This window comes from Bombus fervidus, chromosome 16 (genome assembly GCF_041682495.2).
Source record: "Bombus fervidus isolate BK054 chromosome 16, iyBomFerv1, whole genome shotgun sequence".
Lineage (NCBI taxonomy): Eukaryota > Metazoa > Arthropoda > Insecta > Hymenoptera > Apidae > Bombus > Bombus fervidus.
The window spans coordinates 7,107,693-7,133,208 of NC_091532.1; the positions used below are offsets into that span (position 1 = coordinate 7,107,693).

The 25,516-nt window shown below is 34.5% G+C and overlaps 4 protein-coding genes across 12 annotated transcripts in view; 2 read left to right on the top strand and 2 right to left on the bottom strand.

The window, feature by feature from the left end:
* Positions 1 to 25,516, bottom strand: part of LOC139995955 (probable citrate synthase, mitochondrial) — a 64,912-nt gene that overhangs the window by 22,621 nt on the left and 16,775 nt on the right. The gene's annotated exons all lie outside the window — the stretch shown is intronic.
* LOC139995942 (uncharacterized) lies at positions 20 to 13,086 on the top strand. Of its 9 annotated transcripts, none has more exons than XM_072019902.1 (7): positions 20 to 902; positions 1,516 to 2,066; positions 2,152 to 7,616; positions 7,682 to 8,543; positions 8,628 to 8,999; positions 9,091 to 10,695; positions 10,773 to 13,086. In XM_072019902.1, exons 2-7 carry the CDS (start codon positions 1,667 to 1,669, stop codon positions 11,021 to 11,023), a joined length of 8,955 nt encoding a protein of 2,984 aa, XP_071876003.1. In that variant the 5' UTR covers positions 20 to 902; positions 1,516 to 1,666; the 3' UTR covers positions 11,024 to 13,086. The 9 variants fall into 9 exon arrangements, with proteins under 9 accessions (XP_071876003.1, XP_071875994.1, XP_071875997.1 ...); XM_072019893.1 differs by having other exon boundaries at positions 21 to 902; positions 8,625 to 8,999; XM_072019896.1 differs by having other exon boundaries at positions 21 to 902; positions 1,577 to 2,066; positions 8,625 to 8,999.
* On the top strand, positions 14,096 to 16,999 carry Glyrs (glycine--tRNA ligase). Its single transcript, XM_072019033.1, has 4 exons — positions 14,096 to 14,381; positions 14,598 to 16,278; positions 16,354 to 16,541; positions 16,664 to 16,999. The coding sequence occupies exons 1-4, from the start codon at positions 14,139 to 14,141 to the stop codon at positions 16,775 to 16,777; spliced, it is 2,226 nt and encodes a 741-aa protein (XP_071875134.1). The 5' UTR covers positions 14,096 to 14,138; the 3' UTR covers positions 16,778 to 16,999.
* LOC139995488 (uncharacterized) lies at positions 16,900 to 18,854 on the bottom strand. Its single transcript, XM_072019034.1, has 6 exons — positions 18,739 to 18,854; positions 18,242 to 18,556; positions 17,876 to 18,039; positions 17,637 to 17,795; positions 17,182 to 17,346; positions 16,900 to 17,116 (listed from the first exon to the last, which is right to left on the bottom strand). The coding sequence occupies exons 1-6, from the start codon at positions 18,825 to 18,827 to the stop codon at positions 16,968 to 16,970; spliced, it is 1,041 nt and encodes a 346-aa protein (XP_071875135.1). The 5' UTR covers positions 18,828 to 18,854; the 3' UTR covers positions 16,900 to 16,967.

Sequence of the window (25,516 nt, forward strand, 5' to 3'; positions counted from 1 at the left end):
TACAAGGCTAATCACATTAATGTTTTTATGCAGTTAGATGAATATTTTTTTGATGACAATTATTCGAAGTATAAAGATTATTGTTTATTAAAAGGATTAGTGAAATGTAAGAGAATAAGGAAAAAACTAAACGTAAAATAAAGTTGCGATGTCGTTCCCTCGCAAATATACAGCGGATGTGTCTCATAGCGCAGTCAAGATGGCGTTCCACCGAGTGGAATATACTTGTTAGAAAAAGTGTGTGAAAAAAAAAATGCCGCGGAAAGCTTGAGAGCGACGCGTGCGAGCTTAAGTGAAGTTTCGGTCGCAGAGTGAATCCTCGTGGCTTCACTATGCATTCTAGATGAAAATAACTCAAATGACGGGGTTGAAACGATGCGTACATTAACCCAAGTGACAAGGCTTGTTCGCTGATCTTCGGACATTGCGGAGAACCGTAATCGTCGAGCGGCGAACAACGACGCTATGGCGTCCATCGGACGTGTGTATGTGTGTGTCATTATTTTTAATTCGCAATTAACAGCTAATTAAACAGTCGTAACTGCGGATCACAAGTAGAATTCGATGCGTGTGAGATTCGTGCTGACGCCGGTTGCTAAACGACGCGACTTCCTATTATTAATCGTCCGAACCGGATCGGTTCATCCAAAAACAAACATTCTGGGCTGCTTTCATTTTCCCTGTTTGACAGCTCCTAATCCAAATTACATGGAACATTATGAATATCTTATTTCGATTTCCTTGGTTACGTTGTCACAGACTAAATTGTGCTTCCGCTATGATCTTCTCATTAAAGAGTATCGTCCAAATCGTTGCTGTTAGAGTTTATACGTAAGCTCGAGAATGTGACTAAACTGATTTTTTCAACAAGTGTGTTTAATTCTAAGTGTTTATAATACAATGTATGGTTTATATACTGTTTTGAAACATTTTGTTTTTAAGACTTTATAAGGGAATTTCAATAATATGTAACACATGCAATCTTCCGTGTAAACATTTCCCTAAATGTAAAATTATAATTATCAATTTCTGTCCTAATGTTTAGATATTTTAATCTTAATATTAATTGAATGTGTTTATTTGTGTCACTTTGTATACAACAAAGTGAATATTGTTTTATATATTTCACTTTTGTATGAAATACAACTGTGTTACTGCATAGCTGTATTATTTGAAACACGATTGTATGTGATATAGCAATGTATTCCATAAATATGCAATGAACTATTATTTACTTTTAATTATTATATACTGTGTTTTAACATTGAGAATTTAATAAATTGTCAAATCTAATTTATATTAAACGCATATGAAGTGCAATATTTTTGTTTTGTGTCGTATACTTTGTGTTTCTAACGTTAGTCTTTAGTTCTTCTTACTTACATGTTAATTTGTGTAAATTTAGTTAGAACTGCTTTTATTGTTATAGTGTTTTTTATAAGTGATTTATAAATGTAACAGATCATTATCATTTTATGAAAATGAACTTATGAAGGAATACATTTCTTATTGCAGGCATAAAGTAAAATAAAATTATGGATAAATAATGTAAGTGATATGACAACTTATTTGATAGTGTGATGCAGGAAAGAAAGTGACAAGACATTCCATGATTTCACATAAAATTTTAGTAAAATATATTATAACTTAATGGACTTTACACATCATGTCAAATAGTTTGGACAGTTTTTTAACACGTATTGGGGATGTCACTATAGAACGCGTGACTCCTCGTCCAGGCCCTAAGCCTAATGAAACGATAATGTCGAATGAAACTGCAACAAACACAAACATGAATAATGTAGAGCCTCAAACAGGAAATGATGAAAGTTCAGAGGAATCTAGCGGTGAAACATCTGACGGAGAGCATGACAAGAAAAATGATACATTGCAGTCAGAAGAAATAGAAGAAATACGTTCAGAAGGATCAGGGGACGACATGGATTTAGATGAGACAATTGATTCACAAATTGGTGTACGAGCAGAATCAGAAAGGCAGCATCATTCTCAAACTGAAGAGGATGATGAAGAACCAGTTAATATATTGGATACTTTGCCATTAGAAGGTTTGTATAATATTATGGATTTTAAACTTGTAGTTTTTTTTAACTCTAATATTATAGTATTAACAATCCTTAAATTCTTTAAAAGGAGCCCCAATAGAGGGTCAGGAAGTGTCTGAAGCAGATTTACTTGGAAAACCAATTTCAAAAGATACAGATGATGAAGGAAGCATAGGACATGAAAATGACAAACACGAAGGTCATGCCATGGAGGAGGAGGGAACAGAGAGTAATAAGAGGCTTGCTGATTCAGAACATTCTGATACAGCTAAGAAGAAGCAAAAAAAAGATGATGGAACTGAAGGATCTGCATCAGAATGTGAAACAAAAGCAGAAAAGAAATTAGCAAACATGAGAAGAAATATTCGAGAAGTTATGGATGAAACTCAACTTGATGAAGCTACTTTGTCAGCTCAGCGGCAAGAGATGGAACGTCTTCGAAGGGTACAAGAGCAACAAAGAATAATTCGTGAAGTTCAACGACAAATAGCAATAAATAGACAAAATAATAAAACACAAACAAGAGTAATTAGTATTTTACAAGGAAAACAAATTCAAGCAGCCACTACTATTTCACAATCATCTCCATCTGGACCAGTTCGTTTGCCAAACACGGTGCTTCTTAAAGTAAATTCTGGATCTGGCACTGGATCTCAGACTACTTCTGGTATACAAACAAATCAAATACAAAGAAGATCGGTAGAAGGTTCTAGATGGCAAAAAGGTAGAGGTATTTACCAAGGAGCACAAACATCAATTTCGCGAATTGCAAATCGACCTAGTGGTCCCAATATGTTACAACAAAGAATTCGAATGATGACTCCTTCTGTTAGCATATCTCCTGTAGTTCCTAAAAAGGAACCTATGGATAGATCTGAATATTATTCAGATTCTGAAATCTCAGATATAGAAGCTGAAGAAACTTTACGTGAGAAACAAATACATGTTGCTAAAAAGATATCTACTGGGCCAAAGTCTCAAAAAACAGCTAAAGGAAAAGATGTGGTTACGATATCTAGCTCTAGCGAAAGTTCAGATGATGATTGTATAGTTTTAAGTGACCCAAGTGGTGAAGAAGAAACAGACAACGAAGATGATCCATCCAATTCTGGCATGCATACTAATGATAGATATAACATTCCAGATGAACATGGTAGAGTGTTAATAAATGTCGGTCATCCTGAAACAGAACCTGATGTATTTTTAGCTCCACAAGTAGCTCGTATTATTAAACCTCATCAGATTGGTGGTATTCGTTTTCTTTATGATAATATTGTTGAAAGTATTGAGAGATTCAAAACTAGTTCTGGTTTTGGTTGTATCCTTGCTCACAGTATGGGTTTAGGAAAAACACTTCAAGTTGCTAGTTTTTGCGATATTTTTTTTCGTTGTACTACTTCTAAAACAGTCCTCTGTATTATGCCCATTAATACACTGCAGAATTGGTTAGCGGAATTTAATATGTGGTTACCATATGAGGATCCTAATGCTCTGGAAAAGCATGGTAAAAGTTCTGGTATTAAATCAGAATCTGTTATTGAGCTTAAACAAGAAGTTAAGGATGAAAGTGGGAATCAGAGTGACATGTCAAATATGTCAAGTATGTCAAATATTTCAAGGCCTATTAGCACAGAATCAGCTCATCGTTTCGGACAAGAAAATACGTCCCAATCTATGAATATTATGCCAGAAAATCCGTATATTCATCCCGGATATGAAACTCACAATATGATACCTGGTTATGTACAAGATAATATGTTGAATAAAAATATATCAAATTCGCAAGTACACATAAATGAAAATTATCATGGAGATATTTCACAAAATGCATTGTATAATACAAATCCTAATCCAATGTCTACCTTTGAATCAATAAAATCGGAAGTAAATTGTCATGGCATGCAACAAAGGTCAAGCATGTCAGATACAAAATTTGGCATGGAAAATCAGAATTCTAATAATATATATCCTGGTTTAGAGAATCGGCCACAAGCTCCCATATATCCAGGTATCGAAACTCGAAATCCTAGCACTTTGTATCATGGTGTAGAAAGTCATCATTCTGGGTCCATATATCCTAATTTTGACAATTCTACTAATACTTTCTCTAATTATACAAACCGATCAACTCAAGAATCAGATCAAGAATCGAGAAAAGATTGTTTTAAAAATACTTTACCTTCTATGAATGCAGAAGTTAATGTAAAGAAAGAGCCAGAAGAAATAGTTAAAAAGGAGGAAAGTACTTGTACAACAAAAGAAGAAATATCAAATGAAGAGAAAAAGGAAATTGAGAAAGTTAAAACTCCATTTAGTGTAGATTCGCCTATTGGTATGGAAATGAGACCACGGCATTTTCGTTTACATATTTTAAATGATTCTCATAAAACTATGACAGCAAGAGCCAAGGTAATTCAAGATTGGCAAGTAGGAGGTGGTGTTTTGTTGATCGGATATGAACTATACAGACAATTGTCTTTAAAAAAGCCAAACAAAGCAAAAAGGAAACGTGGACAACCTTTCAAAGATACCGTTGATGTTGAGGAAGAAGACAAAAACAAAGGATTATTAGATGAAATGCATACAGCTTTAGTTAATCCAGGGCCTGATTTAGTCATATGTGATGAGGGTCATAGAATAAAAAATTCGCATGCTAGCATTAGTATGGCTTTGAAACAAATGCGCACAAAACGTAGAATTGTATTAACTGGTTATCCATTACAAAATAATCTTTTGGAATATTGGTGTATGGTTGATTTTGTAAGACCTAATTATTTGGGAACTAAAAGTGAATTTTGTAATATGTTTGAAAGACCAATTCAGAATGGACAATGTATTGATTCAACACCACAAGACATACGTTTAATGAGATACCGTGCACATGTCTTACATGCTCTGTTAGAAGGTTTTGTACAAAGAAGATCTCATTCTGTATTGCAAGTTTCCTTACCACGTAAAGAAGAATACATTCTTCTTGTTCGGATGACATCACATCAACGTAAACTATATGATACCTTTATGAATCAAGTAGTTAAAACACGAGCTGTACCTAATCCATTGAAAGCTTTTGCAGTATGCTGTAAAATTTGGAATCATCCTGATATCCTATATCACTTTCTACGTAAACGACAGGCTAATGAAGAAGATGATTTAGATTTAGAGGAAACAATTGGTGAAAAATCTACTCCAGGTGGTAAACGTTCTAAAGCACGTCAACCAAAAGGGGAATCCAAGAAAGGAAAGAAAACAAATACAACTATAAAAAATAAACCGGCAGCTAGTGTTCAACCTAATTCCTCTTCATCATCTAATACTGATAACGTAGAAAATGATAATTCACATACTACTCCAAAACAAAACAATTATTCTAATTATCCTCCTATGCCAATGAATAATTCAGGGTATTCAAATTCTATATCTCAAAATTCTTATCCTCATGGTTATCAGAATTATAGATCAAATGATCAAAACACATATTATAGAAATGAAAATAGCCATGGAGAATACAATGAATTTTACAACAATCAAGGATCACAAAGATATGGAAATCAATCATTTCAAACATATACACAAACTCCAGGATATAATGCACCACAAAATTATCCTAATCAATCACAAAATTATATACCAAACAGTGAACAGTCTACAAATAATCATTCTCAAAGGTATTCAACTGCTACTTCCAATTCAGAATTTCGTTCAGATCAAAGTCAAGGGAATAATTATGAAGTATCTGGGATGTTTCCACGTCAATCTTATCCTTATCAAGATCATGGACGTAATTATGGATCAAATATAAATCAAGGATCTAATAATTATTCTCAAGTTCCAAATCAGTCTTCTTTTCAATCGCAAATGCCAAACCAATCTGCAAATATGCCATTACCTGATTATTCTTCATATACACCAAATCAGACTCAAAATTATAATCCTGCAGCAGGGCAAACAAATACCATATATTCACGAAATGAAGGTCAACCATTACAAAATTCTACATTAGGATATGGTACAAATCAACAAAGTCAAAATTCATCATCTCAAACACCAACTGCTGCATATCTTGCAAATCAACAAGGACAGAATACAACATCTGGTCAAAATCGTGGCTTTTCACCCAATCAACAAAATCAAAATCTTCCTTTGCAAAGTTCTTCTCATACTTATGGCGGCTCACAGTCACAAAATATTCCAATATCAAATCAATCCCACAATTATCCTACTCAAGTAAATCCAAACCCTTCACCACAAACATCACTCAATTTTAGTCAACAATCTCCAAACACTATGCCACAGAATCAACCTCATCCATATATGACAAATTCATCAAATCAAACATCAATTCCACAAAACCAAATGCGTGGATATTCTGCAGCAGCTCAAAATCAGATGAATGTACCACAAAATTCATCTTCATATCCCACTGGCCAATCAGCTTCAAATCCTACTCAAACACATGGATATGCTCAAGATCAGCAGGGGTCAGTTTCTAATGCACAAGGTACTATGCATGGATATTCACATCTTGTATCTCCATCAACACCACAAAATCAATCTTATCCACCTAATATGCAAAACCAAACGGGAACTCCATCAAATGCAAATCATGCCTATGGGTCTAATCATCAAGGTCCAACATCAATACCATCAACTCCAACTCATAGGTACAGTTCTTCTCAACAAGGACAAATATCACAATCTCAGAATCAAGCTCTTCCATATTCTCAAAATCAGCAAACACCGAGTTCTATAAATCAAAATGATCAATTATATTCCAGACCAGATAATCAACAACAAACTCAAACTTATACACCAACAGCCAACACATCTCATGAATTTTCAACAGATCGTCAAAGTGGTAGTTCCTCTACCAATCCTACAAATAATTATTCATTAAATCAAACATCATCTCAGAATACTGTTGTACCAAATTATTCAGCAGATGGAGCACATTCAAATCAAGTAAGTCAAATGAAGAGTTCAGAGGATCCTTATTGGCAAAGAAATTATTCTCAACCATTTCAATCTGATCAATGTAACGATCCGTATTATCGGGATGTAAATCCTAACGTGAATCGATATCAAAGTAATTACTTTCCATCACAAAATTATCAAAATCAGTCTTATGATTATAGTAATAATCATAATTCGGATATTAATACGCGCTCAGAGGATTCGAAGTCCCAGCAAACCACTACTCACATTCAAAGCTCAGGATCTTCAGAGAAGAACAAAAATAATAAGGAAATGACATCAAGTGTTGGTGTGCAAAGTCAACCAATTCATCAAAATAGTTCAAGTTCTACAAGTTCAGGTTATGGTTCTGAATCAAATTGTCAGACTTCAGTATCTAGATCTGTACAAAATCTTAATTCATTGCATAGTCCCCGTCTAAATCAAAATGATTTAGTGAAAGAAGATGAAAAAGAAAAAGAAGACTTATTAGATAAAGATAAAGAAGAGAAGTCAGATGATGAAATTCTTACAAAAGATGAAGAAAAAGATTGTAAAAGTTCTCCAGGAGGAAAAGAAGACCCTGGTATTCCATATGATTGGGTAAATATAAAAAGCATGAAAATAGCGCTTATTAAATTATAACTAATTAAACTTTGTATTTGCAGGCAACAGAATTAATGAAGGGCTATGTACCAGGATTAATGGATGCATCTGCAAAAATGACAATTTTCTTTTGTATTTTGGAAGAAGCAATTAAACTTGGTGACCGCGTTTTAGCATTTTCTCAATCATTATTTACATTGAATCTCATTGAAGATTTTTTAGCTAGAAATAGTTTGAAGTATCCCGATGGGCAAACAGATGCTTGGATTAAAAATGTAAATTATTATCGTCTCGATGGCAGTACTAGCGCCTTAGAAAGAGAAAAACTTATTAATGAATTTAATAATAATCCAAAAATTCATCTTTTTCTTGTTTCAACGCGTGCTGGTTCTCTTGGTATTAATCTTGTTGGCGCTAACCGTGCCATTGTATTCGATGCTTCTTGGAATCCTTGTCATGATACGCAGGCTGTTTGTAGAGTGTATAGATATGGACAACAGAAACCTTGTTTTGTTTACCGTTTGGTCACTGACAATTGTTTAGAAAGAAAAATATATGACAGACAAATTAGCAAGCAAGGAATGGCAGATCGTGTGGTTGATCAATGCAATCCAGATGCTCATCTTTCATTAAAAGAAGCAACTACATTGTCTTGGGATTGGGAAGAAGATAGTCAAATACAAGATTTTTCTCAAACAAAAGATAGTTATTCTGATGAAGTGATGCATCGTGTATTAGAACGCCATTCTTCTTTATTAACGAAACAGCCTTTCCACCATGAAAGTCTTTTAGTTGATAGAAAAGATAAGAAACTTAGTCAAGCAGAAAAGCGACTAGCTCGTCGTGGTTACGAACTTGAAAAAATGGCAGCCAACTGTTCCAGGCCCAGTTATAATTATGTTCCTGGAAATACTGCAACACGGGGTACGATTGATTCTAAAATTCAGATGTGTAAAATATGCATATTTACATCGGTTATATATTTCTTATACTAAGTTATTGCAGCAGGTGGATTACAAATTCGAGCAATTCGAGGTGGTGATAGTAGTACTACTTCTAAACCAGTTGCCTCAGTTAGACCAATGCAGCAACGTGGTGCTGAAGGTATAGGTTCGCGTAGTGTAACAGGAAGTCGATGGATACCAGCGGAAGTATGGCAAAGGCAGGGGATGAGTGCACAAGAAATGACATTACCTTTAGATGTTGTTATTCCCACCAATTCACCCGATAAAGGAAGTATTGTATTGAAAGCTGGTCAGCGAGTAATGGTACTGAAAAGTCCCAAAGGCATTTATATGCAATTAGAATCTGGTAAAATTATTGCTATTCGGACGGCTCTTAAACTAAATCAACAAAAGCGAGAAGAAGAACCTAAGAAAGGTATATTAATAATTAAATGATTTCATTAAAATAGTTGTTCTGTCCTTTCTAATTTTTTAAATTTATAATATTTATATTGAAATATTTATAGGTGTACCATCAATGGCACAAAGGAATTCGAAACCAGAAGTCGGATTTCCATTGAGAAATAATTCAGCTATTTCTATCATACCGAAATCTTCTTCAAGTAATCAAGCAAGTGGTCGTTCGAGTAATAAACCAGGAAACGGGCCTAATTATAGGCCATTTGCTGACAAGGAAACTTTAAAGAGACCAAAACCTGTTGTTACTGCAACTGCCAAACCTTATTTGAGTCAAGTTAATTTAACCAATCAAGTTTCTCTATCAAGGTTACCAAAAATAAAGCAGGAACCGGTAGATCATTCCACATTAGGTGAAAATTCAAACTCCTCAGATGGACAAGTTAGAACTGAACAAAGAGTGGAAGAAGTCAGATTAGAGGATGTGGTTGCGGAAGTAAGTTCGAACACAGATTATAATCCTAATCATAATCGTGTAACCAGTTCAGATACTGATATTTCTTTACAAAAGTCATCTGAAGAAAATAGTCAAGTATATACTTCGGATTCTGTAACTGCACAAAGTGTTCAAACACAGCACGATCAAACGGAAACAGAATTGACATCAAAAATTGATAAACAGTGTTCTCCTTCAATTGAAAAGGAGATCATAAAAACAACAGATACATTAACAAATTACGGGCATGCTTTTCAAACTCAACAAGAGAAAAGAGATGCGTCCAATGATGAAATTATAATTGAAGATCCATCGCCGATACCACCTCAAATACAGTCGCAAGTATCATCACAAATGCAATCTCAAATGCCATTACACGTATCTCCGCAAGTACAGTCACAAGTATTACCTCAGATACCACCACAGTTACCAACACAAATACCACCCCAAGTACCTTCTCAGTTATCATCGCAAGGACCATCACAAATACCTCAAGCATCATCGCAAGTTGCGGCGCAAGTTGCAACACAACCAACATCATCTGGCTCATTACCACCATTGTTAACGCAACAATCAACATCATCGACTATGCAAGTACCATCAGCGACACCTACATTACGAGCTACGGAAGTTCCTAAAGGTATAACAGATTCAACTATTGGTTCTTCTGCTACATCCATATGTACTGGAACGAATACTATAACATCTCCAAAAACAGCGGAACCAAGTATGCGTGAAACTTGTATACAAAGTGAACCCCTTAATGTTCCACAAGGTTATCCTTATGCTCAGTATCCACGATATTATGATTATAATGATCCTCGATCACGATCATTGTCCACTCCTTATGGTACATACTTCCCTGGTGTTCCACCTCATGCAGCAAATCCTAGATTACCAATGGATACCTCTAAGAGTCAACCAGATGTAGGAAAACCTATAGAAGAGAGGGCAATGATGAATGTGCCTCCTGCATATTCGCAAGTATCTAATACTACTGCCAAAACATCAGCAAACACCATAGAAACGAAAGGTGCAGAAGCGATGGTAACTACAACGGTGGCTACTACTTCTACTAGAGATGAAACGCACATACCCACTGCGTTTAGTCATCCTACGAGTAGTCGTTATCCTGGACCTTATCCACCCGGACCGTATGATCCATATTCACAGCATTATCCTCCAGCGCCCGGTTCATCAGCAACTTATCCACCAGGTGGTAAGTTGAAATTTTGCTATTTTCACATACATTTATTTATGAAGGAAACATATGTTGAAACTAAATTTTTAAAACAGCTGCTCCTGGATATCCAGCATACGGTGGCCCGAGTTACAACACGGAATATGCTCGTATGTATACAGCGTTTCATGGTCCTCCTCCACCAGCAGATCCTTATATACACAGAGGTTATGCACCCCCTTCTTCACATCCACCTAATTACTATCCTCCATTTCCTCATCCACCACCGCCTTATCCGAATTATTCATTTTTGTCACCATATCCAAATCCCAATATGCCCAGCGAGCCACAGCCACCTGCTCAGTAGGACACTTAAGTGGTATTATGATAAATGATTAGTTTAATAATTTCATAAAATGTCGCATATTGCGAAAGTTCAAAGGCTGTCGCGATTCAGAAGCTTAATAGACTGAAGCTGTAAAACGCATTGATGTAAATATTTAGTCACAAGTATTGTATTAAGATAATAAATTTACGCAGCTACTTTTTTAAAAGTACTGTGTTTATGTCGAGGAAGATGAGATAATCTCAATTAACTTTGAACTGTGCAATTTGTTGAAATGTTCAAAATATTTAGCCTTGACTGTCATGCCGTTTTACGATGCGTCTATTCGACTAAGTAATATCTGGTTATGTGTACAAATAATTTCTCAATTTGATATTCCGTAGTTTCAAGGAAGTGTCTGTGTTTTTTCTATCATATTGACATATATCATTATTATGATTTTATGAATTTATTGAGAATTTATTAAGAAATAAGGAAATATTTTTAACATAGGGAGCATCCTTGTTATCTATTTTTTATTTCCTATTTTTTATTTTGAATGAAATGCTAGGAATATTGAATGAGAAATAATTTTGTACATTCTAAACGAGTAATATAAAGAAGAAAGGAATGCTGTACACTATCATTTAGCTTTGTGCATAAATGCTACATTAATCACACTTTTATATTCTGCACTGAAAAATGCAAGGAATTCATTTTGATTAAATGCAATACTCAGAAAAGTATAAATTATAAGAGTAAACTCATATTCATAAAACTTATATGCCAGCATTCCATCTTCCATTTTATATGTTTTAGTTTTTCGTTTTAGTTAATTTGTGGAGAGTGATGGATATTTACATATTATTTATAAAATGATATTATTTAAAAACCTATTTAAAAACTTATTAATATTTTTTGATAGTAATATATTTATATGTATAATCCTAGAATTTAATACTTTTAATATTTCGACGAAACTATTATATACATCATACATAATAATGATATTTTTTATTATATATTATTACATTATTCATCACTTCTCCCTAAAAATATATTACAGGCTGCGCATCGTTATTTCGGTTTCCGTCATTTCAATAATTAATCTCTAAACGATAAAATTAGGCTTCATTTATACCACATGCTCTGAATCTATGTATCACCTCTGACTTTTTACATACATTATACGTACAGTATTCACTTGGAACATTTAGCAGCCAGTATACAGTTTACAGCGTCCTTAGCAAGTTGTATATGACTATGTATTACTATTAAACGTTACAATTTCTGAAATAGATAATCTCATAGTAGAATGTAGGATTGTTGTTAACTAGAATGTCTTACAGTTCATGACTGTTTTGGAATATAAATAAAAGAAGAATAGGGAGAGCCATGATTCTCAGAAGCGACTTCTCAAGCTCGAAACTGTGATATTTTGTCATATTCTCGTGTAACATTTTTGCTTGTATATTTTTATTTGAAATCAAAGTTCAACTTTGATTCTTGCATAAAATTGGTAGAAACGAATAATAATCGCGGATGTCAGAATACTGAATTAAAATTGTGCATTTATGTTAACGTAAGTTAATTCGGAGTATAAACACGAGATTTTTAATCAATTTTCCAAAGGGGATATAAAGCCGCATGCATGTTTATCATGGTGCTCCCTCCAAATACTATAGGTGAATTATTATAGAAAATAAACATTCATGCTGAATACTATTAGTATGTATTTCTCATTGAATCTGTCACCTGATTGCTACGCGAGAAAGACATTGGGATCTTACATGTTGGTACGTACGTGTTGTGGTTGTACGTTTTCTAGGTTTTAAGTGTACAGGATTGACATGACGCGAATATTAATATGAGATGTATTTTTGCAAACAAGCGACAGAATCTATTGCAAATACATACGAGATTATATTTACGAAAGATGAAACAATTATTTTGTCTCTGTTATAGCTTCTTTGCCATTTACATACTTGTAAATACCCATTATTTACATTTCATACTTTATTTATTACTATACATTATCCATTATTATCGCTTTTTTGATGTCAGAGTATTGCTCTTATGTAAAATAAATTGTTTACACTGATCAAGATTGTTTTTGATTGTAGTATTGTTATGCAAAGAAATTGAAGCATATATATATTATATATATATTATTTATATATATATACTATATATACTATATATATATAATTGTTTGTACGACGTTTCCCTTTGCGTCTCTGACCAACTGTTTGACTTGAAATTAACATGTGCATGTAGATGCGTAGGATAAAAATCTTAATACATACTTATATGTCAAAAAGGTTAAGGTTGTAATTAAGGAATTAATTTACCCATAAAAGTTTTAATATCCTTGTGGTAACATGAACAAAACTTTCTTGATTACACACTTTTCTCTATGCATATTATGTGATTTAATGTGTCACACATAAGCTGGGTTTATTGAAAAGTTATAATTAATAATTCATTTTGTAGGAGAAAATCTCATATTTTTTTTTATAAATCATTTTCTCTGATTGTAATTTTTCTATAAACCATGCTACAGTGTACAAAGAAAATAAAATCGTTCGAAATTAAGAAAAATAATTTTTTTGTAACAAGTAAGTTAGTTTGATAACACTACACTAATTTAATAAAAAAAAAAAAAAAAATAATAAACTTATATTTGCGTACGCGCGTCATATTGTGTATTTTTTATTTTTTTCATTCTATACAATGTTATTTGTTTTGAAATATATTCTTTATGAAAAAATATAAAAATATCGTTATAGATAAAAAATGTTTTTTATTTATATTGGCATTACATCTCATAAAAGTATAAAAAGGGATATTATGCAGTATTTAGAAATACGTATTAATTATTTATAAATTATAAATATATGTATGTAGCTTGTTTGAGTTATAAATAATTTAAAATATTAGAAATATTAAAAAATTATACGTTACTTGATAATAAGTTTTTAAAATTTAATTTTATATATTTTCTTCATTTTGAACATGTTATATAATTTTAAATTTCATCAATTTTACCGCCAACAGTACTGTATTATGCAAAACTAAGATCCGTGGTTATTTGAAGTAGAGGGCATCTGTATCGCAAACGAGCGTCTGGAAGTTGCTAAAGTGAAAAGAAACGTAAATGCAGTTTATTTTCTGCAACTTGCAGCACCTTTGTAGAAGAGCTACACGTGATCTACGTAAGTCTAATTCAGTTTATAAACAGATATTTCGTAGATTTACTGTTACCGTTAGGTTAGCCGATTTCAGTAAGTGGGGTACAACAAAAAGGAATCGTAAACTAAAAATACAGATTTCACAAAATATGTCAGACCCAAAGATTGAAGAAATATTGTCTCCTCTTCGGGATAACGTTAAGGAACAGGTAAGCTCCATATGGCTGATATATTGTTATTAACAGAAAACTTGGTTACACATATAATAGATTTTAATATATTTATATAATGGATATGTAACCTCTATTGTCGTAAAACTTGCAATTGAAAAAAAATATGTTGTTGATTATGGCATTTTATTTAATGTTAATGTCTTTACATGTTATATGTTAGTATTATTATATCATTATTCTTTATACTTAAAGGGTGACCGTGTGCGAGAACTCAAGTCTAATGGTGCTCCAGAATTCAACATCAGATTAGCAGTCGCTGAGCTTAAACTTAGAAAAAAGTTGTTGGAAGAGAAAGAACTATCCCTTTCACAAACAATATTATTTGATAGGGCAAGGATGGAAGATCTTTTAAAACGTAGATTTTTCTTTGACCAATCATTTGCTATTTATGGAGGAATTAGTGGACAATTTGATTTTGGCCCTATGGGTTGTGCATTTAAAACAAATCTATTAAATACATGGAGAAACTTCTTTATATTAGAAGAACAAATGTTAGAAGTAGATTGTTCTATTTTAACACCAGAATCTGTACTCCGAGCATCTGGACATGTGGAAAGGTTTGCCGACTTAATGGTGAAAGATGTGAAAACTAAAGAATGTTTCAGATTGGATCATTTGATTAAATTACATTTAGAAAAAGTAATTAGCGATAAAAAAACTGATAAAAATGTAAAGAAAGAATGTGAAGGTATTATTATTAAATTAGATGGAATGACTAAGGATGAAATGGCAGAAGTTATATCCAAATTCAATATAAAGTCCCCCCTTACTGGGAATGATCTAACAGAACCAATGGAATTTAATTTGATGTTTGGAACTCAAATTGGACCTTCTGGGCATATGAAAGGGTTTTTAAGACCAGAAACTGCACAAGGTATTTTTGTAAATTTTAAACGACTACTTAGTTTTAATCAACACAGGATGCCATTTGCTGCAGCCCAAATTGGAAATGCATTCCGTAATGAAATTTCTCCTAGATCTGGTTTATTAAGAGTAAGAGAATTTACTATGGCAGAAATAGAATACTTTTATTTTCCTGGTGATGAAGATCATCCTAAATTTGAAGATATTGAAGATTTAAGTGTACAGTTATATTCTGCTCTGAATCAAATGACTGGAGAGGGTATACAGCATATAACTTTAGGCGAAGCTGTGTTACATAGAATTATAAAGAATAAAACCTTAGCATATTTTATGGGTAGAATTCATTTGTTTCTAATTAAAGTTGGAATTGATCCAAAAAGATTACGTTTCCGTCAACACTTGGAAAATGAAATGGCTCATTATGCATGTGATTGTTGGGATGCAGAATGTTTAACTTCTTATGGTTGGGTAGAATGTGTTGGTTGTGCAGATCGTTCTTGTTATGATCTCAAGAAACATTCACAAGCCGCTGGAGTAAGATTAGTAGCAGAAAGAAAATTGCAAGTACCAAGAACTCTTGAAACACGTATGCTAATACCAAATAAAAATCTTATTGGAAAGACGTTCAAACAAGATAGTAAATTAGTGCTAGAGGTTTTGGAGTGTGCAGATGATGATATGATGGATACTATGGAAAATGACTTTAAGACATGTGGACAAAGTAAAATATCAATTCTACATGATAAGACAGTACACATAACAGAACATATGGTCAAAATAAGAAGATTTAAGAAAACTTTTTATGTAGAAGAAGTAGTTCCATATGTAATTGAACCATCTTTTGGTATTGGTCGTATTATGTATGCAATTTTTGAACATAACTTTAAAGTAAGAGAAGGAGATGAGAAACGAACTTATTTCAGTTTGCCACCAATCGTAGCTCCTTTAAAGTGTTCAGTGTTACCACTCAGTAGCAACAATGAATTTGTACCATTTGTGAAACAACTATGTAAATATTCTAACTTTTCAAAATATGATAAATTTTAGAAAAAATACTTACTTAAGCGTTGTTTTCCACACACAGCTCGGAATCTCACTAAAGTAGACGTTTCGCATAAAATCGATGATTCTTCTGGTAGTATCGGACGTAGATACGCACGGACAGATGAAATTGCAATACCATTTGGTATCACCATAGATTTTGATACTTTGAAAGTACCTCATTCTGCTACACTCCGTGAAAGAGATAGCATGGGACAAGTTAGAATAAATGTGAGTATTTTATAGTATAGGGCATTTTATAGTTTTTAAAATACAAATAGAAATGTATATACAATACAAATACAAATAGAAATACAAAGTCTACAAAAATTAAGTTATTGTTCGAATTACAGTTGGACGAGATTCCAGATGTAGTAAGAGATCTATCTAATGGTAAACTTACATGGTCTGAAGTTGAAGAAAAATATCCCAAATTTGAACAACAAGAAACAACGGAAACAAAATAATACATATTAAAAGACCAGCTTATTTGTTATAATAGTAATTACTATAATAGTAATTTCTATTTTGCATTTACGTAATGTGCATATTATAGACGTTAACGTGTATGTTATTTTGCACAAATAATTATATAAGTCACTAATGAAATTGAAATTTAGATTTTTGTGACTCTAATTAAGAATATATGATTTTTAATCAACAACAATAAAAATTGATATTAAATTCAACACCCATTCTATCAAAATCGCATTTGAAACAAGCCGTCATACACCTTATGCTCTTTATCCATTTCTCTTTATCTAAACCATTAACATCTTGAAGTTGCATATTAACACGATAAACATCTGAAAAACAAAAACTGATAGACACTGATATATATTAATTTATATTATGTATATTAAATAATTACTGCAATGACCAGATCGTATTTGACAGCACATAGCACAAAGTGTTTTCAATGTTCGAATTTCGCCGATATATTCAAAAACACGAAGTGATGGTAAGTAAATGAATAGTCGTCTTAGTTGATCATCCAAATTCTGTCGATTGTGCCATAATTGCAGGCATAAGTATACTACATAATAGTAATAACGGTTATCTGACGTATAATAATTAAAAAATTATAGAAACATGAAAAGCAATTTAAATACATATAGTATAATTGATATCGATAATCGAAATATCATTTATCGATAAAGAGAGTTAGTACCACGAACTATTCGTAGACGGCGTACAATGATTCGCGCTTCAAATTTTAATTGCGGTTTATGAATTGAAATAGCGATGAAAAAAGTGATTGAAACGATAAAAACGTACAAAATGCTTAATTATTTTAAGTATAAATAATTTCATTATTTCGATTACCTAGAGTATCCGAATACCATGTGCAAAGTGTTTTAATCGTGCAATCGAGATACCATGGCTGTCGAAATTTTAAATCGATACTCGTTGATAATGCAAAAGTATGGATTCGAGTATGTTTTGTAAAAAATTTCTTATGGACATCGTATCGTGGTATTCCTACTAAAAATACAAAAGAATATATGTAATTATGTACGTCTAATTTTTGGTACGTTATTAATCATTATGAAATTGTGTCATACTAATAGCATATTGTACTTTCAGTACTGGTGCCCAAAAATGTGCGGCTCTCCAAGCGCTGTCCGGTATTACGACTTTTTCAATATCATATTCATCTTCTGCTTTTTGTATAATTTCTTCTTCTGAACACAATAGTTGTAACCAGTGCCAATTTGTTCCAAGTTTCCTACGATCGAATCCTAAGGTAAGTACATGTTTTTTTAATGACACCATTAGTTATACGTAATATTATATTTAGATGTTTTAACAAACGATTCGTAACTATTACAATAGATGACGTAGGTAAGATGAATAAATTATTTTTAACTGTTAGAGTGATATCGTGACGATTAAAATAATAGAAGGGATTAAGTAGTGAATTTAATTACTTGGCCAAACTGACGAGTAGATCTCCCGTGGGTGTCGCTATGTACGCGTAGTTTACAGATAAAGTGGTGAGAAACTCTAAGCAGCCGATGGCGCGAAACCAGTCGCATATCTTGATTTCTTTATCCGTATAAAATCTTGATTGTTCGTGATGACCAGGATCCACCGTGAGACCTACCATTTTCTCGAACGCGTGCCAACAGTATACGTGTCTCATTGTTTTACGGGAGTTGTATAATGCCAATAGTAGTCGTACACCTTCGTCTGGCGTTAACGACAAACCTTCCAGACAAATAGATTCTAGTCTAATCTGTTTACTACAATGTATGATATACATATAGACTAAGTTTTATTTTTATCGTATTTTACAATTTTGTGTACATGTTGTTTTGCAATAACACGACGCAATTGAAAAACGCAATTAAATTTAAAATTTATATGATTACCGTTTGTTATAAAGTTCATGTTATTTCTACATATATATAGTATATCGACTTACTAGAGGAGTCGTTCTAGACGAGTTATCAAATTCTTCCGGCCAATTCGATCAAATGTTTGTAGCCGAATCAATTCTGCCCAAACGCTCATACCCCTTTTGCTTTTTTGGCTATACAGAAGTCTATAACATCGAAAACATATTTTTGAATCAGAGATATTCGATAATTCTATATAGTATATTCTCTGTTTTATTATTATACTTTGCTTGAAGCGCGAGATAACTGAGTTTTTAGTAACACAGAATTGCAATAATAATTTATTATTATCAATGTTTTACTTATAATTCATGAAGCTTAGATTTATTGTATATGGACAGTAGAAAAAGAAGTAATTTACTCTTTAAATAAAATCGCATCGATTATACAAGCGTCTAAATTCGTCGATCAAAGATTATATAAACGATATAATCGGTTTGATCAAGTCACTATAAGATTCTTACTTGGTCAATGTAACGAGCAGAGCGTGATTCACTTGTTTCTGGTAGAGATGTGAGTTTTTCATCGCGATTGAGTACAAATGCCAGTAGAAACGGCCCTGGGCATAATAACTTTTTAATTACCAGCCACCGCACGTTCTCACCGACCGACATTCGTAATTGAGTTCTAGCCGTTCGGGTTAATTGAGTTCTCGGCTTTTGAATTCGCTGGGTTTCCTCCGGTGATATACGTACCTCCCTCGAGGGCAGAGGCAAATTCAACGCCGCCCTTGGAAACGCGGCCCTCTCACAGTGCACCATCATTTCCCAGTGTCTGCGAGACTCGTTCGTATATCGCATTCTGTGAACCATATTGTCTAATTTTTCATTTTTTCTCCCTATTTTTTCTCGTTCTTTGCGTTTCTTTATCGCGATGGAAATATTACCTGGAAAGCTGTCCAAGCAGTTCTTTGACCAGAGGATCTGATTCTTCTGGCATGCTGTAACACGCTGAGAGCGGTCTCCAGATCGATGCGGATGATTCTTTCGTATCGCAGCTTTTTTACGATGAAAAATTAAAAATTATGAATCTGTAGCAAGTGTTAATTTTCGAATATTAGTCATGCACGTTACATCGAATTGTCCTCTTGTTCATTGGAAAGTGAATTGGATTCGGCCGATGCATTGCAACAAGTCGACGATAAATCGTTTTGACAAACAGAAATATTATCCCTGTTAAAATAAGAATTCGTGACACACTCTATCCATTACGATGCATTACGTATTTTGTTATATTATTAGGATAATATTACTTTATACACGACTTCTCTGTGCTTTGAGAATCTATATTTGATTTGTCTGGTAGATCGCAACAGATCGAATGGTTTGCACAAATATGATTCGTTATATGGGTCTCTGATTTTTCTAATTCGCTGCAACGCAATACGTATCTTCGACATACTGCTGTAGTCAAAGACATTTTTCTGAAAATAAAAGAGAAGCTAAGAAATTTCGTATAAAAAAGGTTAAATTATTACATTTCAATGTCCAATGACGCATAACGATTTGCAAATGTTTTATTTTAAGTATGAAATAAGTGAACGTATATTTTACATATTACGTAAATATAACAATTTTCCTTTTCAATGTCATTATCATCAGCGCTCTTTCGATCCGATAATAGCATTAGCTTCAATGATTAATCAAAGGGAAATTTTAAGAAACTTTAATAAACCATGGAAAAAGATACATTAATGTTGCTCTGTTGTTAATCGAATCTCACATAGACTGATAGAGCGATACAATGAAGAAACGTACACGTTCATTGATTTTTGGCAGAGATATAGAAACGTGGAGGCGATGATAGCACTCTCTTGTTTATCATCGAAATTATATCCATTCGATCGAGTATTGGGCAAAGCGTAGGTATTTCGCAGACATTTTGAAAGCTCTTTTACAAATCTGGAGGACCACCCATATGTTTATAAGAAAGCTTAGAGCGAAAGGCGGAAATAATTTTCTTGCCTCTTTGAGCACAAAGAATTTCTATTTCGGTGACCGTTGCTGGCGCATGCATTGTTTTAAGGTATTTTACGATACAGAGAAGGGCTATGGAATAGAGAAGGAGAGACAAGAAAGAAAAAGCGAGACATTTACAAGGACTGAACTCGAACCACGAGTTCGTGGGTGCGGTTCCAATTATCCACAGTGGCTCTCAGAAAGGAAAAAGGACCAGTGGAGCCCCTAGGCCGCAAAAAGGGTGGGGTCCTCTTACCGTTCCGTTTTCTTCCTCTTTCTTCATTCAACCCTCCCGGAGAACGTGTCGAATCGATTCTCCTCGACTCGTTTGCAAGCCGTCCGCCGAGTGACATACCGGATACGTGGTTGCCGTTCATTATCATTTTTTATTCCCACGGAGAATATTTCGTGTACTTTTGACCAATCTCGTTTCGAAGAACTTGTCCATTTTATTAAGATGAAACAAAAGGTACACGATGATGAAAACGACGAGGGGATAAGGTCGACGTCGTTCATAGCTCTTTCGACGCTTGAATCTGTGTTAAAACAACATCGTTCTATTTTTCTCCTCTTAACACATATTCATGTTCATCGTCATGTCGATGATAGTTCTGCTGGCTGTCGTTCGAAGGGTCCATTGGGAATTGTCTCGTTTCTTCTCTTTTTATCTTCTAGGTAGCTATTTCTTGCTCGAGGCTCATTCAACTGTAGTCCATTGAGTTGCAACAACTTGCATCCTGTTTCTCGTTGGTATGAAACTATTTTTCGGTTACAACGGTCCCGAAAATAGTTTGACCAAGAAGAAAATCGTCTGTTTGCACCGTGGCAGGTCTGCGTTGCAGGTATTACGGTTAAACGTGTTCGGTTAAAATCGAACGTGAGATTCCTGTTTTCGTTGACTTATATAGGGTGCAGCTATCTGCGTAGGTGCACGAGGCATTCTCCGAAGGTAGGCTGTCCGTTTGAAAAAAATTACATCGGCCCCTTGACCGATTTTTGTCTTTCGCGGAATAGCTCGAACACGTAACCCTGGAAATTGTGAATTATATGTGTTACGCCGTATGAAGCGGCCAACAAGTCAGCCCTTGTTACCTGACTGTCAACGGCCCTCATACCGTAAGAAACAATATCGTCAACTACCTAAGACGGTAGAAAGTCTCCTATTCCTGCGATGGCGAAAGAACGAAGAGTGAGTCGAGTCTAGGCCAGTCTGTGCAAAACATCTCCCGGGTTACTTTGGCTCTTCAAGCTCTCGCGACAGTCAAGTCAACTGTTCGTACGACAATCGGGCAATCATATTGACTCTACGTTCCGTCTTAATAATCAAATTCACCGACTTCGCTTGTGTGTGAGAGTGTATATCATTATAAACTTGGAATAAATATATACATTAATAAAACTGTAGACTACAGTTTTATTCCATCAGAAGTACCCCTATTATCCCAAAAGAAATACGGGGATCGACCTGCTCGTGGTGTCGATTGATACAATCGTAACGGGAATTTACGACTCCCGTTGACGCGCCTCCTCGCGAACGCGTCTCCCCGCGACTGGCCGAAAATACAATATGCAAAACAGAAATTCGAAATCGCGTGCTACACCGTTTAAATATTATCTAGTAAATTGGAGTTGACCAGTTTGAATGTAATCATCTTAATATCAATTTATTAGTATTTATCTACATCTTTATCGATAAAGATATAAAAATTAATTACCACTGCGATGAAACGAGGAACGCTGTAAAATACAGGACAGGTATACAGGAGTACCGTGTAAATGGTATTTTCGTCCATATCTATGAACAACGTTATCAGTGAACGAACGTTTCATGTGTTGCAAGCTGATAAGTTTAATCGGAGCAAAACGACGCGCGGCTCCAAACTTACGAATGAATAGTATCTATGCATCGGTAGTTAGCGTAACATCATGGCGCGATTGCGAGTAACGCGCTACGAACTCGATGTTTAATCCTTTCCAGGGGAGGAAACGGTGTGAAAAAAAAATCAATCGCGTTATCTGTTGCGCACGGCGGTTTGCAATTAAAAGTCTCTTCCTAGATGCAGCTTCATGAAAAGACGCATTAACTGTTCCCTTGGTTTACCGGGGCACCCTGTACGATAGTAAAGCGTACGATAACGACCAAGTAAATTGTATCGCGAACGTTTTACGCTTTCATTTGCATAAATATTCGTCGGTGTTCGCGATCTTATATGACTTTGAGAACTACGATGCCCGTTACCGACGTACGTAGCGTCCGTTCTAGCAGAATTTATTCGGTGCAACGCACTTTTGTTTTTTCCCTGCAAGAATCCCATATTGCGTCATCACGTTTGCGCCCCGAGACTTTGTGTAGGATTTTACGACTGGGCGAGGTGTTCTAAAGTTGCTCTATCCGGTTTTATCCCATGTAAAAAACTATTAAACATCCCAGCTCATTAAGTGCATTCGCTTGTAGAAGGTTATCAAATAAATTGCCGATAAGATGATGCAGGTAATTAATGACGGTATGCCCATTATAAATTGTAACGCTGATATAATTCTTAACGTTTCCGTGAATGCAACCGCCCGTCGTTTCCTCGTGATTCCAGGCATATTTCCGAACACATATATCTACGCGTCAAATCGCGTTACTTTCTATTCGCGGTGTCAACAATACGGACACACAAAAAATTATTGCAACAGAAGCCCGGCATGTGTTAAATGTGCAAAAAATCACCTAACAATACACTGCCCATACACAGGAAAAATAGAACAAGTTAAATGCTATAATTGTAACGGAAACCACCCAGCCAGCTACAAAGGATGTGAAATAAGGAAACAAATACAACGTAAACTGTTTCCTCCACTTCGCAACAGATCACACAATGACCATCAACCACAACAAAGTATAACGGATAACGAAACAACATTGAAAGCACAACAGGAACTAAACGCTATAAGCAGAAACATAGATCCCCAAGGTAAACGAAGCTACGCACAAGTAACTAAAAACATTAGCAAACCAACGCTTGCAATCAATCAGAATGAAAACAATAACATCGAAGACGTTACAGACATCAAAGAAATGCTCAAACAATCCATTAAAGGTACGGAAATGTTAGGAAAAATGGTAAGTGATCTAAACACAATACTAAGACAACAAGCACAACAAACAACAATCATGTTACAACTACTTACTAACTTGCTAAGTAAAAAATAGAGATGGACATTTTGAAAATAGCAGTCTGGAACTCCAATGGCTTGCAACAGCGAGCCCACGAAACTAAAATATTTTTGTATAAAAATAATATTGATATACTACTTGTCTCAGAAACACATTTCACCCTAAAAAACTACATGAAAATACCGTACTACACCATATACGATACCAAACATCCCTCAGGTAAAGCACATGGAGGAACTGCAGTAATAATAAAAAATGACATCAAGCATCACTTACATAGTCAAACAAATCAAGAACACCTACAAGCAACCACTGTCACAATACAAACCAATGACAATTACTTCCAGATGTCAGCAGTATATGCACCTCCGAGACACAAAATGACACTTAAAAAATGGGAAGAGTACTTCCAATCCTTAGGCGACAAATATATAGCGGCAGGAGACTTTAATGCAAAGCACACATTATGGGGTTCGAGAATTAGCACACCGAGAGGTAGAACATTGGAAAAATACATTAGAAGCAGCAACCTCAACGTACTATCTACAGGAAAACCAACGTACTGGCCGACAGACCCCAATAAAATACCTGACCTGTTGGATTTTGCAGTAACAAAAGGGCTAAATGTAAGCAAATTAAAAATAACAACCAGCCTCGAGCTTAACTCCGACCATACACCAATTATAATAGAATATACAAGCAAACCACTACTTTATAACAAGTCAGAGTCGCTTTGCAATAAAACCACCAACTGGCAAACTTTCAAAGAACTGATCGAAAACAAAATCAACTGCAATATCCCGTTGAAAACACCTGAACACATTGAGCAGGCAGTAGCAACTTTGACAGAAATAATACAGGAAGCAGCGTGGGCAACCACCACCTATGAAACAAATAGCAGGCAATCAAAAATTATTCCGCAGGACATCCTAGACAAAATCAGGGAAAAAAGAAAAGCGAAAGCAAAATGGCAAAAACAGAGAACACGAGAAAACAAGAAAAACCTAAATAAACTTGCAAAGGAACTAAAGAATAAAATAAGGGAACATCATAATAACGAATTCTCAAAATTCATCGAATCACTATCCGCGCATGAGAATACCGACTACTCCCTATGGAAAGTCACTAACAAAATTAAGAAAACAGTAAAAACAATCCCAGCAATCAGAAAAATGGACAACACATGGGCTAGAACCAACGAAGAACAGGCAGAAGAATTCTCAAAGCACCTACAAAATATATTTTCGCCGTATGAAATTGATAACAGCATCCCTGGATGGCAAACAAATGAAGAAGTGGAAAATGCCAGCAACACAACTGATAAACGCTGCACCATACTCAGCACAACAGCGCAAGAAGTTACAAACTTAATTGAGACAACAAAGACAAGTAAAGCACCAGGATTTGACTTGATCAATGGGAAAATCTTAAAAAACCTTCCCCCAAAGGCAATAAGACTAACAACGATAATATTTAACGCAATTCTAAGAATACAGTACTTTCCTACACTATGGAAAATAGCACAGATAGTGATGTTACCCAAACCAAACAAAAACCCACATTTAACTGCATCCTACAGGCCGATATCATTACTACCTGCGTTTTCCAAATTACTAGAGAAAATAATATATAACCGCTTAAAACCAACAATAGAAAAAGAAAAACTAATACCGAACCATCAAT

What these genes read in the sequence shown, in the direction of transcription:
- LOC139995942 (XM_072019893.1), top strand. Translation starts at nt 1,667, where the DNA reads ATGTCAAATAGTTTGGACAGTTTTTTAACACGTATTGGGGATGTCACT. An exon ending in GGATACTTTGCCATTAGAAG is followed by an intron (nt 2,067 to 2,151) that starts GTTTGTATAATA and finishes ATTCTTTAAAAG; the next exon opens with GAGCCCCAATAGAGGGTCAG. An exon ending in AGCAACTTATCCACCAGGTG is followed by an intron (nt 10,696 to 10,772) that starts GTAAGTTGAAAT and finishes TTTTTAAAACAG; the next exon opens with CTGCTCCTGGATATCCAGCA.
- Glyrs (XM_072019033.1), top strand. Translation starts at nt 14,139, where the DNA reads ATGCAGTTTATTTTCTGCAACTTGCAGCACCTTTGTAGAAGAGCTACA. An exon ending in GGGATAACGTTAAGGAACAG is followed by an intron (nt 14,382 to 14,597) that starts GTAAGCTCCATA and finishes TTATACTTAAAG; the next exon opens with GGTGACCGTGTGCGAGAACT. An exon ending in ACCATTTGTGAAACAACTAT is followed by an intron (nt 16,279 to 16,353) that starts GTAAATATTCTA and finishes TTCCACACACAG; the next exon opens with CTCGGAATCTCACTAAAGTA.
- LOC139995488 (XM_072019034.1), bottom strand. Translation starts at nt 18,827, where the DNA reads ATGAGCGTTTGGGCAGAATTGATTCGGCTACAAACATTTGATCGAATT. An exon ending in CGTCTAGAACGACTCCTCTA is followed by an intron (nt 18,557 to 18,738) that starts GTAAGTCGATAT and finishes CATACATTGTAG; the next exon opens with TAAACAGATTAGACTAGAAT. An exon ending in CTACTCGTCAGTTTGGCCAA is followed by an intron (nt 18,040 to 18,241) that starts GTAATTAAATTC and finishes ATTCGATCGTAG; the next exon opens with GAAACTTGGAACAAATTGGC.